The sequence below is a fragment of the Cariama cristata genome, unplaced genomic scaffold, assembly GCF_000690535.1.
Source record: "Cariama cristata isolate BGI_N322 unplaced genomic scaffold, ASM69053v1 scaffold38014, whole genome shotgun sequence".
NCBI lineage: Eukaryota > Metazoa > Chordata > Aves > Cariamiformes > Cariamidae > Cariama > Cariama cristata.
This window is the reverse complement of record NW_009612990.1, coordinates 1-16,772: the sequence shown is the minus strand read 5'-3', so window position 1 is coordinate 16,772 and position 16,772 is coordinate 1. Positions and strand designations below refer to the sequence as shown.

The 16,772-nt window shown below is 39.8% G+C and overlaps 1 protein-coding gene across 1 annotated transcript in view; it reads left to right on the top strand.

The window, feature by feature from the left end:
• The window catches only part of WDR43 (WD repeat domain 43), a gene marked incomplete at its 5' end in the record, with an annotated part of 18,030 nt that extends 1,360 nt beyond the window's left edge, over positions 1-16,670 (top strand). The window contains 14 exons of the mRNA XM_009698843.1: positions 418-539; positions 4,802-4,922; positions 6,112-6,251; positions 6,760-6,862; positions 7,968-8,032; positions 8,398-8,569; positions 9,070-9,156; positions 10,947-11,078; positions 11,542-11,679; positions 12,517-12,603; positions 14,002-14,033; positions 14,986-15,049; positions 15,955-16,068; positions 16,488-16,670. Of these exons, the coding sequence (XP_009697145.1) occupies positions 418-539; positions 4,802-4,922; positions 6,112-6,251; positions 6,760-6,862; positions 7,968-8,032; positions 8,398-8,569; positions 9,070-9,156; positions 10,947-11,078; positions 11,542-11,679; positions 12,517-12,603; positions 14,002-14,033; positions 14,986-15,049; positions 15,955-16,068; positions 16,488-16,670 (1,560 nt within the window). The remainder of the gene's footprint in view (positions 1-417; positions 540-4,801; positions 4,923-6,111; positions 6,252-6,759; positions 6,863-7,967; positions 8,033-8,397; positions 8,570-9,069; positions 9,157-10,946; positions 11,079-11,541; positions 11,680-12,516; positions 12,604-14,001; positions 14,034-14,985; positions 15,050-15,954; positions 16,069-16,487) is intronic.
• Between the last annotated feature and the right edge of the window lie 102 nt (positions 16,671-16,772).

Sequence of the window (16,772 nt, the reverse complement as noted above, 5' to 3'; positions counted from 1 at the left end):
GCCGAGTACAAAGGGAAGGCTAGTCATCTCTGAATGTGCTTAAGCAAGCAGGCACTTAGATGACTGTCAGCAGGACATCTGTGCTAGCCTTTCCTTTGAGCAAATTTCATACTGTCAGACAGCCTTGTTTGGCTGTGTGCTTAAAAATAGTGGGCAGGACAATTTTTTTGTTAACTCTGGAGTGGTAGAACGAATTAATTCAAATACTTGTATGTACTTAATCAAAATATGAAATATTTTTAACTTGCATAACTGTATATGTATATTGGTCTTCAAAACCATACTGTCTCTTGAAGTTGTCAATGATTTGAATTTAGTTTGCGAAAGAGCGGCTTGTTGATGATGTTGGTATGAGGAAGACTCGGTAGTCAAGACTTCTTGATTTATTAATGAGTTGACCCTCTTTACCTTTTGTAGGATGGTGGTCATGACAGTAGAGTAAACTGTGTGAGATGGCATCAGGACAACTGCTGCTTGTATAGCTGTTCAGAGGACAAACATATTGTGGAATGGAACACACAGACCTGCAAAGTAAAGTGGTAAGTGATGCCAGTTTTCGGTCAAGTTTGTTCACACTTGCTTTTGTGTATTTCCTCCCTCACAGGTTTTAGTGGGGCCCTGTTGGAAATGCTGCACTCTGCTATCCAGGCTTCATGCCCACTGTACCAAACTGACTGTTGGCTATTATTTTTGTGAGATTGGAAGTGATTTTATTAAGGGATAAAAGTAATCCTCATAGTTTGGGTTTCTTCCTCTGTATATTGGAAAGACTAGACAAAACAAGTAACTGCACTGAGGGGGATTTGGGTCCCTCCATGCTAACTTTTAGTGGGACATGGGCTTCCAGTCACTTTTGTGACGCTGAAAAATCTAACTTCTAGAAAATATCCTTGGATGTATGGGGGAGCAGATACTGGAACACCTCATCCCAATTAAATCAGTTACATGCACCTGGCTTTGCTCAAAGGGCCTTACTGTGATGATAACCCACTTGGTTTCACTCACTACTGATGTGCAGTGGGGACAGTTCCACTTGGCTGTCTGAGCGGGCTGTACTGTTTAAAGTACTACTGAGCAAAATAGAGCTTGTTCGTACCAAAGACCATGACTGTTTGAACTCAGCGATGCAGCCAGATCTTACTGCTCCTTAGAGTCCGTCCATTCAGTCTATATATGTCTGACTTGGCTGCGAGGATACTATGTGAGACATTGTCAAAAACATTGCTAAAGTCGAGTTAAACGGCATACGTGGCTGTCCTCTCATCCACCAAGACAGTTGTCTCCTTAAGAGGGCAGTCAGGTTGGTTAGGCATGATTTGCCATTTGTAAATCTGTGCTGGATGTTCCCAGTCACTTTTTTGACCTTTGTGTGCCTGGAAATGGTTTCCAGGTGGATTTGTTGTATAATCTTCCCTGTTGTTTCCTGGGTTCTCCTTCTCATTGGATATATTGTCTCTCTCTTTATGTATTTATTTTTTTTTCTTTTCAAGTCATCAGAAATTTCTCTTGAGCTACGTGGCCACTCAAAACGATAGTGTGGTCTTGTAATAGCACTGGCCTTAGCAGTTCTGGATGCATCCCACTCAGTCTTAAGGAGTTGCATGTCTTGGATTTGCTGTTGTGATCCCTAATTTGATCTCCCTTTACTATGGGGAGTACTTTGCTCCCTCTGACTCTGGTACTAGGTTTGGGAACGTGAGAGGCTGGGGAGACTTTGCCTCTTTGCTGCTTTAGCTTTTTCTGTGTTCTGAATGACTCCCACCACCATTCAGCAGCAGGCCCACACTTTCCTCAGTTATCATCTTACTGCTGCTGATGTGCTGTATGTAGATGTCCTTTTGTTGGCCTTCATATTCCCTGCTGGTTTGAACACCAGCTAAGCATTGGCTAATTCTGTCCCTGCATGCCTGGACAATATTTTTATATTCCTCTGTGTAACGTATCTCCACTTTCACCTTCTCTATACTTCTTTTTTTGTGTTTTTGAGTTGAGTCAGGAGTTACTCACTTGGCCAAGCCAGCCTTCTGCAATAGCTGGTGATTTTCTGCTCTTTGGAATGGACCATTCTTTTGGTTTGAGGAGGTTTTCCAAGAGCAGCAACCAGCTTTCCTGGGCCCCTTTGCCCTTTAGGGCAGCCTCCAGTGGGATCCTGCCAATTAGTTCTCAGAATAAGTTGCAGTCTACTCTTTTGAAGTCCAAGGTTGTAATTCTGCTGTTTATATTGCTCATTTTTTTAGGTTCTTAAATTCCATTGTCTTGTGGTTGCTATAGCTGGAGATCATCATCAACCATGACATCCCTGACCAGTTCTTTTTTTCTCTCTCTTGCCTTTTCTCTCTCTTGCCTTTTCTCTCTCTTGCCTTGAGTAGCTGATCAAGTAAAGCACCTTTCATAGTATGATTGTAAATCACTTGCATCAAGAAAAGGTCTTCAGCACTTGCCAGCAATCTCTGGGACTGCTTGTGCCCTCCTGTGCTGCCCTTCCAGCAGTTGCTGGGGTGGTTAAAGCCCCTTAGAAGAACCAGGGTGTGGAATTATGACGACTTAACCTATTTCTTAGTTAATGGGACAATCTGTAGCAGATGCCTACCACGTCGCTCTTGTTGGTCTCTTCTCATACGTACCTGTAAGTTCTCCACTGGCCCTTTGCCTGTTTCAGAAGAAAGCTCCATGCATTCATGCTACCCGTTGTGCAGAGAAACCTCTCTGCTTTTTTGCCTTCCTGGCATGTTCTTGCTGAAGTGCCTTCCTAAAGGTCCATTTATTGCACCTCTCCTGTCTTGCAAGCTATCCCACTGTTCTTCTGTGATCTCAGTGAGATCAAAGCGCTGAAGCTGCCCATGGAGACCTAATTCACCCTGTTTGTGTCCCATAGCATGTGTGTTCATGTACAGGTACTTGAGATGGGTCCCAGTCGTGCTGCTTTCTCAGGAAATGTGAGAATTTTTTCCTGTCATGCTTCATCTTGGTTGTTTCCCTTTGCCCCTGTCTCATACCACTGCTTTTTTTGAGGGCTGTGGTCATAATAGGTAATTAGAGGCATTGTATTATTTAATTTTAAAGGTGGCAACAAAAAATCATTCCCAAAGTGTGTACATTAAAAGTATACACCAGCAATATATTATCATGCTTTCTACCTGAAATTTTTCTCTGGTGATGTTGTGAGTTATACCCAAGGTAAATAAAATTAGAAAGAGTAGAAGAAAACAGTTCTCTAAAATTTTACCTAAATTGATGAGACTAGAAGGAGTAAATTATCCAAAAATGATTGCTCGTGCCCAGGGTATGTCTGAGATTGCCTGCATTCTTTTAACACTTTTCAGGACCTGGAAATGAATCCTTACATATCCCATGGAGAATTCAGGGTGGTTGCTCCTGGCGTAGAGAAGTGATGTTCAACTTTTGATTTGCAGGCTTCTAGGCATTTTCCTATGGAGGCATGGACTGCTAGATGGGGAGCTGAAACCATGTGGCTTTAGGCTTGACTTTTTAATTACTGTAGAAGTAGTCCATAGAACCACATCAGGAGGTCTGTGCAACATACATTGAAACCTCTGGCAGAGGGACAAGCTGTTGGGGAAGAGAGAGTTTCTGAAGAGGCAAGACAGGGTGTTGGAGAGGTAGTCTAAAGCATTCTGGGTGACTTCTTGTTTCTCTGGTTGTAGGTTTTTCATGTCTTAAATACTCTGAATGCTCAGGCCTTCTGTACATCTCCTTATGCAGCTTCTTGTTTCATGATATCCTATTTAAAACTCCTTCCTGTAAAATTATGGAAAGAGTATCCAAGGTAAAAAGTAACGGATTTTTGCTGGGTTGTATATTCTGCAGTCTAGTTTTGACTAGTCTTCATAGTACGTTTAAAAATACCTTCTTGGGTTAACATTATTAAATAGTTTGAAATTCTTAGTCATGACCTTTTCTTTGGAAGAGAATACAAAATCTTGTCATACTCTCTGGAAGGTGTAATGTTGTCTGTCAAGTTTGTAGGCAGTAAAACTTTCAGCTTCTATGAGATCTAATCAAAAGTGATACAGTAAGCGGGCTTTGCTTTGGAAGAAAGGAGAGAGGTGCTGCTTGGGCATGTGAAAGTGCTCTGGAAATACTTCCAAATAAGCTGTTTACAATCAGAATGTGATGAGTTGCAGGCTACTTCCTAACTGTAAAGGATTTATGTTAATGCTTTCGTTGCAATTTTGTTCTTTGAGAAACATGTAGTACTCGGACTCCTTCAAAGCAGAGCAAACTTGTCATGACAGTTGTTGTTTGTTTTTTTGGTGTTTTTTTTTTTTTGGAGTAGTGCTATTGTCCATGTCATGGACAGACTTGGGAGGAGGGCCAGAGGAACTGAATGGGCCTTGGAACTCTGAATTTTAGTGTTGAGAAGGCCTTTCTGAATGGGTCGGTGTAAGCTTTTTGGATTATGGTGCAAAGAGAAGTCTTGAAATGGTATGGTTCCTGTTATCCTATTTTGAGAAGCAGAGAACTTTGAGAGAGGAATTCAGAACAGAATAGGTGTCATGGTTTATTGAAGAGAAAAAAAAAGTCAACAGTTGTTCAGTATGAAATAGCTTTATGTTTTTTAGTTCCTGTATTGTTGTGTAAACTAATTTGAAGGAGAGGAGCAGAAACAGAATAGCTTTGCCCTCGTCTTTGACTACTTAAATTATTTTTTTTAAAATAATTTTTACCTTAAATTTTCCAGCATGGTTGATGTGCGTTTTGAGATTATGCTAATGAATACTGTTTTTTCTATTTCTCCATCTTTCTCCCTTTGTACGAAAACCCTCCATCCAAATTCTAGCAAGTGGAAAGGTGACAATAGCAGTGTTACCTCTCTATGCATCAGTCCAGATGGGAAAATGCTGCTGTCAGCTGGTAGAACTATAAAACTGTGGGACCTGGAGACCAAAGAAGTCTACAGAGTAAGTAACTTCATTAAACTAGATGCAAAAAAATATCCTTTTTGATTGGTGACGTTACGTATCTTGTGGTTCCTGATAGGACATCTGAAAATTTCACTGGATGTCAGGAGACAGTTGGCACTTTTGGGATTGCTGGAAGCTGTTGCTGTGATGATACCTTTAACTGTGGTTTCAACTTGCTGAGGGTTGAATGAGGACATTAAATTCCTTGGCTGTGTCTGAGCATGCTACCAGCACCCTTTTTCAAGCCTGTAGCAGAAAGATGGTTGCTGTTCTTTACTACTGTCCCTTTCTGATACCCTTCTGGCAGGACTTCATTCACCACAGTATTAGTTACTGCTGGTGTGGGTTTGTTCATGAGCTCCGACTTTTAACATGAGTCCCTCCTTGAAGCCTTCAGGTTTCTTTGCTACATTTCATGTAACTGGTGGCATTACCAGTTTTGCTGTTGAAACAGTTGAAAGGCATAGGAGCAAACCCCTTGTTGCTCCCTGAGCAGGGCTCAGGCATGAACAAATTCCCATGTTTTAGCAGTTCTGTGAACGCAGCCATGTCCTCTTGCCTGCTAGCAGGTAGGATGCAGCTTGTCTCTGAATCTGCTGGTACTTGCTGTCAGGTAAGTGTGTACACATGTGCTGTTACTGTGGACTTGCTGGCACATGGCAACAACCATGTATGTCTGGATCCTTTGACGACCAAACCCACTATTTATGAAAGGAAATTGAAGAAATAATTATTTTTTGGGGGAGAAGGGGTGTGTGTGGGGTTGAACAGCCTTAGTGTGTCAGCAGACCTGTGTGTTCATCTCACAGTTGAGAATGAAACTATGAATCTAGTTTCAGTGTAAAAGTTGAAGTGTAAAATGGTGTGTGGGAAAAAAAAAAAGTGCTGTCTGACAGTAACAGCAGTACAGGTAGATGTGATTTCTTAGTCCCAGTGATTTTGCCTTTGATTCCACATTTAACTTTTTAACTTCTGATAAATACCTGGAGGGTCAGAAAAAGTTTACTTGAAATAGAGAAATGCAAGGAAGCTGATGGCTAGTAAAAAAAAAAAAAAAATCACTGAAATGTTCTTGTTGACTTAATAATGCTTAAATCTTTCCTAATGTTTTTTGTTAACTAACGTTTAAATTTTTGCCATATGACTGCTTATGGCAGTCACTGAGAGATTCTTTTTTTTCTCTTAGCATTTCACAGGCCATGCTACATCAGTGTCATCATTAATGTTTACCACAGTGAAACCTATGAATGAAAATAAGCCCTTTGATGGAATTACAGGGCTTTATTTCTTGTCTGGAGCTATACATGACCGATTACTGAGTGTATGGTATGTAAGCTTTTCCTAATTTGTAACTTTGATTATGATCAGTGTTAAGGATAGACTCAACAAGTGTATTCTGAACTCTGATTAAACAGAAGGTTAAGCAGAAGGGGCACTCTGGAGAAATGCAGTGATGATCTCTTAAATGGTGGTTTCAACTCACCGATTGTTGAATGAAGACGTGAATTTCCTTGGCTGTGTCTGAGCATGCTTCCAGTTGCCGTTTGAATCAGTAGTGTATGCCGAGAACATATTGCGTGATAGGCTTCCATGTTCTTTATACTTACTGTAAGGTTTTTGCTAAGTTTTCTTGCTAAATTTCATTTGGGAGTTACTTTGCACTTGGAATTTAGAACACTTTCTAAGCTGAAAGCTGAAATTACAACATGAGTATATTTGGGTGAGGTAGATGCTACCACAGTCACTGGTGATTTATAGGCTTTATAATGCTTTTCAGGTGCAGAGTGTGCTGTTTGTGCTATGGTAAATAATGTGTACTGTTTGTGTCTTCCAGGCAGATCAGATCAGATAGGAAAGAAAAGAATGCTGTGATGTCTTTCACAGTAACAGATGAACCAACTTTTATTGACCTGACTGTATCGGAAGTCAAAGAAGAGGTAGGAGCAGTAGTTTGTAACCAAGTATGTTCAACAATTTTCAGTTGTCACATCAGTTTCCTTTTAAGAGTGTAAAGAAAGAAGCTTGGTTTGTGTTTGGGTTCTGTTATGCAGAGATGAGATCTGAATGCCAGTTGACAGGTGTAAGGGTATTTATTACAGGTGCATTTATAAAGCTGATAGTTTGAAATACTCATTTTCAAAGCTACTAAGTGCAAACTCACTGTTTTCTTCAGGAATTTTGCCTGTGATGGCAGAAATGTCAGTTGTTTCCTATTTATAACAAGTTAGTAATCAAAATGATTGTTAGAACTTGGCAGCAAAAAACACAAAAATAATTCTTTCTAAAAATACAGTTTGGATAGGGTCCTGTTTTTTTTCTGATCTCACGTGGCTTTGGCAGTGTACCTGCATTTTGAATTAACTAGCCTTTAATGAGTTAAAGTAGCAGTGTGCATTCCTCAAGTCTCTGAATTTCAGCAAGTACAAATCTTTCAAAGTAGTTGTCTTATGAAAAATGTCTGCGTGTGAAACATGTTCACAGACTGTTTCTATAATTATTTAAAACATTTTTCTCCTGCTGCCTTTAGATTCCTTTTCTAAAAACAGTATTTCATGCTATATTTTCTAATGTTTCCAGTTGTGCCCTCTTACTGCATGTATTGGAGAGAAGAGTATTCTGTAATGTGCACCTGTCATTTAATTGCTCAGAGTACTCATCTCAGGTTCTTTCCTCTAAGCCTATTTATAGTGTCAGCACCTTTGTAGACCTGTGCCTCTAGATGTGTTGGGTACCATAGGTTTGGAACTTTGCTGCTTATGATGACATATGTCTGCTACTGTGCAAACTGTTCAAATTTGGATATATCAGTAATGATACAGTTAAGTACAGTTATGAGTTATCGTTGTGTCTCCTAATAGTTGTACTAAATGTTCCTGAGATGTTAATGTCTTTGATCTTCCTTATGGACTTAGTTATATCCTCAATGTGTTTAATTACTGAAAAAAGTCAAATCATGGCCATGCAGCTGTCTGTTGATGTCTTGTACTTAGGGGAGATTTGTCCTTTGATCTAATTAAAATCTTTTACTGTGCCTTCTTTCAGCCTGTGAAGTTAGCAGTTGTGTGCAGAGATGGGCAGTTGCATTTATTTGAACATATCTTAAATGGGTAAGTTAGTATTCATCTTGAGGGTGTCTTTGGAAAAGGTCTGGGATTACTTTAAGGTGAAGTTCAGTCTTGTCATGCTGCTGCCTTTTAACTCTTGTGTCTGTTCACAAACCAAGTTCCAGCTGGTTTTGTCTTGGGTTACTGGACACATTTTTGGAGAACTTATTCTTGGGGGCTGTGCTGCACCTTGGTATTAAGTGTTGCTTTAGCCAAAATTTTGTGTGTCTGTACCTCATTTTAGCCACCTGTAAAAGGTGTGAAGTGGCTGAGTTTGCTGAGGACCTGCTAATGAAAGGTGCTTAGATGTGCAAGATATTGTTTAAGCTAAACCTCTTGGAATTTTTTCATTCCTTTTTTTTTTCCAGTTATTGCAAAAAACCCTTAACATCAAACTGTACTATCCAGATAGCAACGCCTGGAAATGATGGGGACTCCACACCAAACCCAGTCCCTATTCTAGCAGCTGCATTTTGCGCAGACAAACAGTCTCTGCTGCTTGTGTATGGAAACACCTTACAGCCCATCATAGAGAAAGTGGTATGTAAAACTTACTGGAGAGGTTTTAGATTTTGTAATATGGACTGCATACTGCTCTGAGTTGGAGGGATTTTTTTTTTTTCCTTTTTTTTTATTTTTTTGAAATTGTATAGCAAGACAAAGCTTATTCCTTCCCACTTTTCTGGGAGCTATGACTGTTGCCCCTGAGCTGTTTTGAAAGGTGTTTTGTATTCTTCCATTCTTTCAATTAAAATACAACTTGACATTATTGCTGGCTGTTTCTTCCCATTTCAGCTGTTACTGAGTTAGGCCATTGAAAGTATTTTTCATACTGATTCAGTTTACCTGTGTGAGCTTCTTTGGAGACCATAGAGATCTGGTAACAAAAGACAGATGGGCAAAGCAGCTGCTGTTCTAGAGTGGAAAAAAAAGTTAATTCTACTTTATACCTCTGGAATTTGTTCTCATATTTCAGTAGCATAATGAATTGCAGGGTTGAATCTCAAATATATTAACTGGTTTTGTTCCTGTCCTTCTAGTCTTTGAACACCACTGAATCCCACGTGTGTTTGATAAGGGACATACAGAAAGTGTTGTCACTTAAAACAGATGTTGCTCTAACAAAGGTAAGCTTTGCATGAAATGTGATTTTGTTCCTCTCTTGAGGTTGGATTTCTGGATGGACCTGCTCAGAGCTGCAGTAGTACCTGTAGATGTCCATAACGGGTAAAGTGTGCTTCATGGCTGCTGTGTGTCCCAGTATGCTCTTGCACACAGTTACCTTCCTGTAGGTGAGAGCAAGTCCTGTTCTCAGCAGGTCTGCTTGATAGACAGGACTGGCTGATCGTTTCTTTTCTCCTTGAGATCAGTCCTTCCCCTAGAGTCTGTCAGTTTGTACAGCCTCTCTGACCCTGATGGTCTGGGGTAAAGTTGGGATGGCTTTGTTTTAGAGTCTAAAAAAAATGTAATGGAACCTTAAAGGACATGTCCTTTTGGCTCTTTCTTGAGGTGGCCTTCACGTGTTCCTACTTACAGGGTTATGGCACCTGGGAATGTGGGCATGACGCTTAGATGGCAGCAGTGTCCGCTGAGGCCACTTGCCACCGTTTTCTCTCGTGCAGGATCCCCTGGGGGTTTAGACACAGGCTGTGAAGTTCTTAATCTGTCTGCATATTCAAGGCCTTGAAGATCTGAAATGCTTGCAGTATCAGTGAAGTGAGCAGAGCGCGCTGTTTTTCTAACCCTAAAGTTACCTACAGGATCTGGTGCTCCATCAGCCAGCTGGGTTTTTGTGCTGATTCCTCAGTCCTGGAGCTGGTGGGTAGCAGAGCTGAAATGCAGTGAGAGGTGTAGGAACTCCCTGGCATGCAGTGATGATACCTGTCTTGGTTTCGCTTTTTGCTGAATTCCAGTGAAGACACATTTCTCTTGGCTGTCTGAGCATGCCTTGTGGGGAGAAGGTCAATGAGTAGTGTGGTGAGCAAAGGAGGTGGTATTTTAACGCCTATGCTGTTCTACAGTAAAATTTTTAGGCTACAAAATTTTTTTTTTTTTTTTACTTTTACACAAAGCATATGGAAGCTGCTTTGCTCACTGTAGTAGATTATATTTGTATCACTCAGCAGGCACCCAGCAGGGCTCCCACAAGTACAGAAGCTTGGGTAGGTACTTCAAAAAAAGGCCTGCACAGAAGCAGTGTAGTTAAAGAAGTGTTCTGCAAGTAGCAGGTAGCATTCTTGATATTCTGGAAGTGGCATACTCCCTTACCTCCTCTGTGGGTTAGGGGAGCGCTTGGGTATTAAATGTATTGCCTTTAAAATTTGATCTCCTTTGCATTCATTGAAGATGGATACCATAGCTTGTTTGGTATAACCGAAGTTTGCTCTGTTTGTCGTCGTGATCATAGTCTAATTCAGACTACTGAGTTCTGCTTCTCAGCAATCCCTAGAAGAAAATTGGTGGGATTGAAGTGAACAGTAACGACGTTTTACTGTGACATTGTGCTGATGTTCATGATCAGTTCTTACCTTCCAGTGGAAGCTGAATTAATCTGCATGCGGTTTATGGGCCTGACTATTAGTACACATGGTATCTCTTGCTAGCAAACATCCAAATATTTGTTGGTTGGATACACTTAATTTGATGAGTGTTATGGAACAAGCTTGTAAGAAAAATGATTCACAGGTATTCCAAAGAGACGGTTGCTTTAGTTAATTCTGAAGCAAGTCAGCTAGTTTTCATGTTATTCATTGCTTTTAAAAATGTAGGATTTTCCTAATATATATGTAAAGAAAATGGGTTGTGGCAGGCTGGCTTTACTGTGTATGTGAATCTCAGAATAAAATCAGTATTTTCAATTGGAAGAAAGCTCAAGATACTAACCATTTATGCAAATGTGGTTATCTCTGCCTACTAGGTAAAGACGCCTGTTGTGAACTCAGACACCAAAGTTCTAGTGCCTGGCATTCCAGGGCATAGTACAGCTGTCAAAACTCCATCCTTGGGAAAGGAGAAAAAGAAAAACAAGAGGAAACCAGGAGACACAGAGGTAAAGTGCTTCCTCTTTTAAACACAGCAATAATGGAGAAACTAGAGTCATAAATCATCATTATAACTTCTTTAGGTGTTATAAACTTGAACTTGCTTTGTTTGGCATGGAGGCAAAGTTAATGTTACCACCTTTTTGCATGAGAGAGAGTTCCCTCTGCTCAAAAGCTTTCCCTTATTCAAGCCTGTGTGCCTTACCCATTGTTTTGCCATGTTCCTGCAGAACTTTGTCATACGCTTCTGTCTGTCTCTCTCTGTGCTAAGGTATATTGCTGCTTTTCAGTCAAAACTTCATCTTCTTTTCTTTTCTCAGGCTATTCTGTCAGTACATTTAAAAGAATATGCAAAATTTGTGGGTTTTCCAGCAGAATCAGAGGGAATGCTGCAGATTAGGTACTTTGCTTTCAGCAGATGTTTCTGAGAAACTGCACTGAAACAGCACTGCCCTTGTTTACTGTCTGCAGGAAAGCATTGAAGAGCGGCTAGAGGCATTGGATATTGATGTGAGCAAAGTAAAAACTCCAGGTGGCCTTCCACAAACAGATAGCTTTGCGGTACTTTTGGTTCAGGGCTTGGAAAGCAATGATGCAGAAATCTTAAATGTAAGTGTTACAAGATCATTGTATGCTGTTTAATATATGCACTGACACTTGTGGGGAGCCTTCCTGAAAGCCAGGGAGGCTGAACAGTCGAGAACCCATTGTTTCTCCCAACTGATTTGTTGCTGAAAGCAGTGGTATTATAAATGATAGTGGTGGTATTACTTTTTTGTTGTTACCTAGCTTGCTTTCTAAGTCAGTCCACGAACTTTGAGCCAGTTCTGTTCATGATAAATTTGTTATGTCACAGTTCAGATGTTTTACAAGTGATGTTACTGATGCAGCCATCTTCCCTTTAGCTTGAGCTGGAGCATAATCTATGCTTAGTCTCTGGAGTGTACAGTTTCCAAGTAGATAGTGTTTGAAAAATGCATTGATATCAACAGTTCCACTTGAAAAGCTTACTGTTGCACTTGCACTAGAAGGAAATAATAGTTCTGGGGCAGGGAGATGAAATCTGAAGAATTTGATGCTGAATAAAAATTACTTGTCACAGATATTGCTGAAAGGCATTTATTTACAGAAGTCAAGCACACAAAATAGCAAGGGAAATTTTAACGTGCCTGTGATGCTTCATTTCTAACATGAGTGGGTGGGCTAGAGGCAATGCTAGGTTGTTTTAGATGGGTTAATCAAGTGTCTTATTTTGTTAATTGTAGCTGACTTGAAAAATGGAACTCCTTTTCATAGTAAATCTTCTTTTACTTGTTATCCTCATCTTAGCATACAAAGGTAGTGGAGTAGAAAAAGATTTAAAGGCAGGCATTTTTGATGTTGCTCATTGCTCATGCACATGTTAAAACTGAATGATTCTCTGATCATATTTTTCCATTTTAACAGAGAGTGCTTAACACAAGAAAGGAAAATGTAATCAAGAACACAGTAGCCAGAATGCCTATACATGCTGTCATTCCACTGCTGCATGAGGTAAGAGAGACTGCATTTCTTGTACTGTCATACAAGCCACATCTGGTTTGCATTCCAGATGGGGAAAATCCAGGATATGTCTCTTTATTTGCACCAATGAAATTGGTCTGGTAGTTTTAAGGACAGAAATTGTTAGTTTTTCTCTGATACATTCTTATCTTCTCTGACTGAAGCTTAACCAAAGGACAAAGTGCTGCTATCAAATCTAGGAAGAGCATTACATCGTGTAGTATTATCTGAAATGATTATGGTTAAGCTAAAGCTTGTTTAGTCCGTGGCAAACAATTACCATTACATCTTCTTTTAAACTATTAAAATGGATGATAATTTGAAACATGAAAAGAGCAGTGCTAACCAGAGCAAGCTGTATGAGCTAAATGTGCTAGATACGCATGTACTTACAGTAGTGAGTTTAGATAGCACTTGGAAATTGAGGGACAATTTCTTTCCTCTTTTGAAGATGGCTCAGAAGCCCAGTCGCTATATTTAAGCTTTGCAACATCACTTAGTAATAATTTTAAAAGGGATTTGGCTTCTGAACTGCTTATCCAGTGATATTAAATAAAATGTGTATTTGGATAGAAGTATTTTCATGTTTAGCCTTATCTAGCATTACTTTGTTTAAACTGAACATTGATTAGTTGCTCTTGTTATGTGAATGACATTCTGTAACATGTCTTAATGGTTAGATTTCTCATATTTTAATGTGCTGGTCACAAGTAAGATTTAGTTTTTACTTGTGGTACTAATCTTAACTGAATTACACAGTTTTGAATGCTTAGACTTCCTTCCTCCTTAGACTTAGGTCAGTGAGGTGCAGCGTTTGTTCTCTAGGACCTTTGTCAGAGAATCTAAGTGCAGATGTTTTACTACATAATCTCAGTGGATGGACAGATCTTCATGTAACTGTCTTTCCCAGAGCTTGAGATTTGTTCTGTGAAATAGCCTTTACCTGATATTACCTTCACTTGTTTCCCCAACTTGTCTGCCTTGTAACAGCTGCTTTACTAAGCAGATACACAGGGACATATAAACAAAGGGATTTCCTTCTACTTACTCCTGGCAATGTTTTGTAAACATTAAAATATTTCTGTCCAAAACCAGAACAGAGCTGGCAATATGATTGCCATCTTTAAATTTCACTGGATATATTGCCTGTTAAGAGTTCTGGTTTTATTGTAACAAAACTCAGCTTCTGCAAGTTATGTCAGCCTGCGTAGAGGATAGTAGAGCCAGTGATGTAATACTCTGGAGCCTGCCAATGGTTAATCCTAACAAACTAAAAATGCCTGGAGATCTTTTCTGCCTCAATATTGGATCTGTCACATGGATGTAGTGTTAGGTTTTTAAACTCATTATGTGTTTGTTACTTATTGCTGACTATTTTTGTCCTTTTAGCTTACGAAGAGATTGCAGGGCAACCCATACAGGTAAGAGACAACTCAGCTACAGTTAAATCACCTGAAACTTTTCTAGTGTGTGCATTATGGTTCCTCCTTCCACCTATGATTGATTTCCATATGAACTGTAATTAAACTGCAGCACCTTGAGGTAAAAATTCTCACCTGATTGTGGGTGCAAAGAGGAACTTTTATTAAGGCAGTGCTTTGTCAGGATGGCTGAAGTGAAATTAAAAAGGGAAAAGGATGCCTGAAATAACCGTATAACCCTGCTTGTAACAGCTGCTTTACTAAGCAGATACACAGGGACATATAAACAAAGGGATTTCCTTCTACTTACTCCTGGCAATGTTTTGTAAACGTTAAAATATTTCTGTCCAAAACCAGAACAGAGCTGGCAATATATATATAACCCTGAGAATGTGTCTGAAGTCTCAGAATATTGACACTGCGGACCTGATCAATATATAAAATAAAATAACTATTAGATGTATAGCTTGTTCAGTTTAATTAACAAATATATTTAGACATCTCCTGATGTTGTATTTAATTTGTAAAAAAAACCCTCTATCTTGTTATATTGCTGTAAGGATAGCATTGCTGAGATTACGTGTCCTTAATTGTGTTGGTTTGGATTTGTTGTTGTTTGGGTTTTTTTTAAATAAAAATTCCCTCATTGTAGGTGGAGAAAAAGGTAGCATGCTTTCATCTTTTATTCATTGAAACCTCCCATAAAAGTTGTCATAAACACAGATCCCTGAAAATGTCTAGTTTAATCCCTCACTTAAATGTCTGTTCTTTTCCTAACAAATAACTTAGACAGGTCTCTCATCTGGATAGCCAAACTCTTATATTTCCATCTGCATTAATCTTTTTATATCATGAAAGAGGAGCACTTTCTAGAGAACTATTTAGCATCTGGAATCTGAAATGGGTGTGTCTCAGCCAGTATCTCTTTGATAGCATTTATTTTTCTTTCCAGTGCCTCACTAATGGTTCGATGGCTGAAGTCTGTTTTTACTCTGCATGCATCCTACCTTTCCACAGTAAGTATTTTGCATTAATGCTGATGCACATAACTAAAATGAGATTCAAATGCTTAAATATGAGTGTTCTTCCTTCAGGAATCTTGTGTTCTGCTCTCCACATATGGCAGTGCCCAAATCAATGTACAGAGAGTTATACTTCTGCCACTTTTGCCAAATTGCTGCACATTGGTTATAAATTGTTTGTCTTAGTCATTCATGACATAATTATAGTCATCCCGAAGTCAAACCAAGATAAGTTATGTCATACCTGTGAGAGTTAGGGAACAAAATTACTGTCAAAGTGTAATCTAGCCTGTGTTGCTAAATCTTATAGAACTAAATTTGCGTTGCGGCTGTAATGCTTATCTTGAGACTACCTTGGGCATGGCTAGATTTATAGGGTAAAGGTGTGCCAAAGTTGGCAGGGCAGTAAGTAATGTCGCAGCTTCTGGACTGAAGTCCAGCCTTGCGTTACAAGTGATGGATAGAGGACTATTGCTCGGCTAAGAAAAAATTTGTTTGGTGCTGTTAGTCCTTCCTCCCATTTGTTATAAGATTGCTGTGCATCAGAACTTGCACACGTTGCTGAGGCTGCATTTGTACGCTGGTGTAGATTCAGTTCCCATTTACGCAGCTTTCCGAATAGTGCTTCGACACCTGCTTACAGCAGTGACTGCAGAAAGGAAAAGTAGTAGAAGAATTGCCATGTTTTGAAAGTAGGTGATTTTTCTAAACATGGCTAAATATTAATGGATGAGGCTGCAGGTCGTTTCTGTGAACCCTCAGCTCTCTTCTGTCTAGAATAATGTGAGCAAGGATTGCTTGTCCCAGACGTACAAAGGTAGTTGAAAAATTTACAAACAAGGCATTTGTGATGTGTTGGTCAACAGCTTCATTTTTCTTCATCCCTCTCTTCTCTGCAGTTGCCAGACCTTATTCCTCAGCTGGGAATGCTGTACCAGTTAATGGAGAGCAGAGTAAAAACTTTGCAAAAGCTTTCCCGTCTGCATGGAAGACTGTTCATTCTTGTCACCCAGGTGAGTTCCAACTAAATAACATGGGATGTGCAGAAGAACTATTGTTTGCAGACTTGTGATTAAATCTGATGGGACCTGTCCTCGGGAACTTAATACAGCTGCTGTACAGCTATGCTGGGAACACTCAAAGCCGTACACTTAACTGACTATCTAGTCAATCTGTGCTCACTGGAAGTGTTACTCTTTTTAACCAGCCAAATGCATCTACTACTAACCTGTAGAGTTTTAAACGGGAATAAATGTGAACCACGTCAGAGCAGATGCCTCTAAAATTTTACTTTGTCCTTCATACTTGTTTAACTGTGAATTAATGTGTGTTAAACTTGATACAGACTTCTTTTACATTGCTGTGAGTTTTGTTGACTTATAAGCTTGGAATAGATGATTGTATCTAAGGCTCATCTGCAAATTCCATTCAGGTTGCAGCATCGGAAACAGTTCAGGATGTAACTGAGGTTAATCAGACTGCAAAGCTGGTCTATGAGGATGGTAAGTGTCATACGCGAGGTGTAGCTCAGCTCCTGAATTCACGTGATGGCCGACACTTGGTGGCTGTTCGTCATGCTCCTGTGCTTATTTATAAGTGGACAATCTGCAAGTAGAGAGTTTTTGTGGGAAGTCCGTGGTGGGAAAGGCAGTGGTTAACGATGTGGGCATCCTGTAGTTGGTTCTTCCTTCCCTCCTTCCCCTCCCTCCTTCCCCTC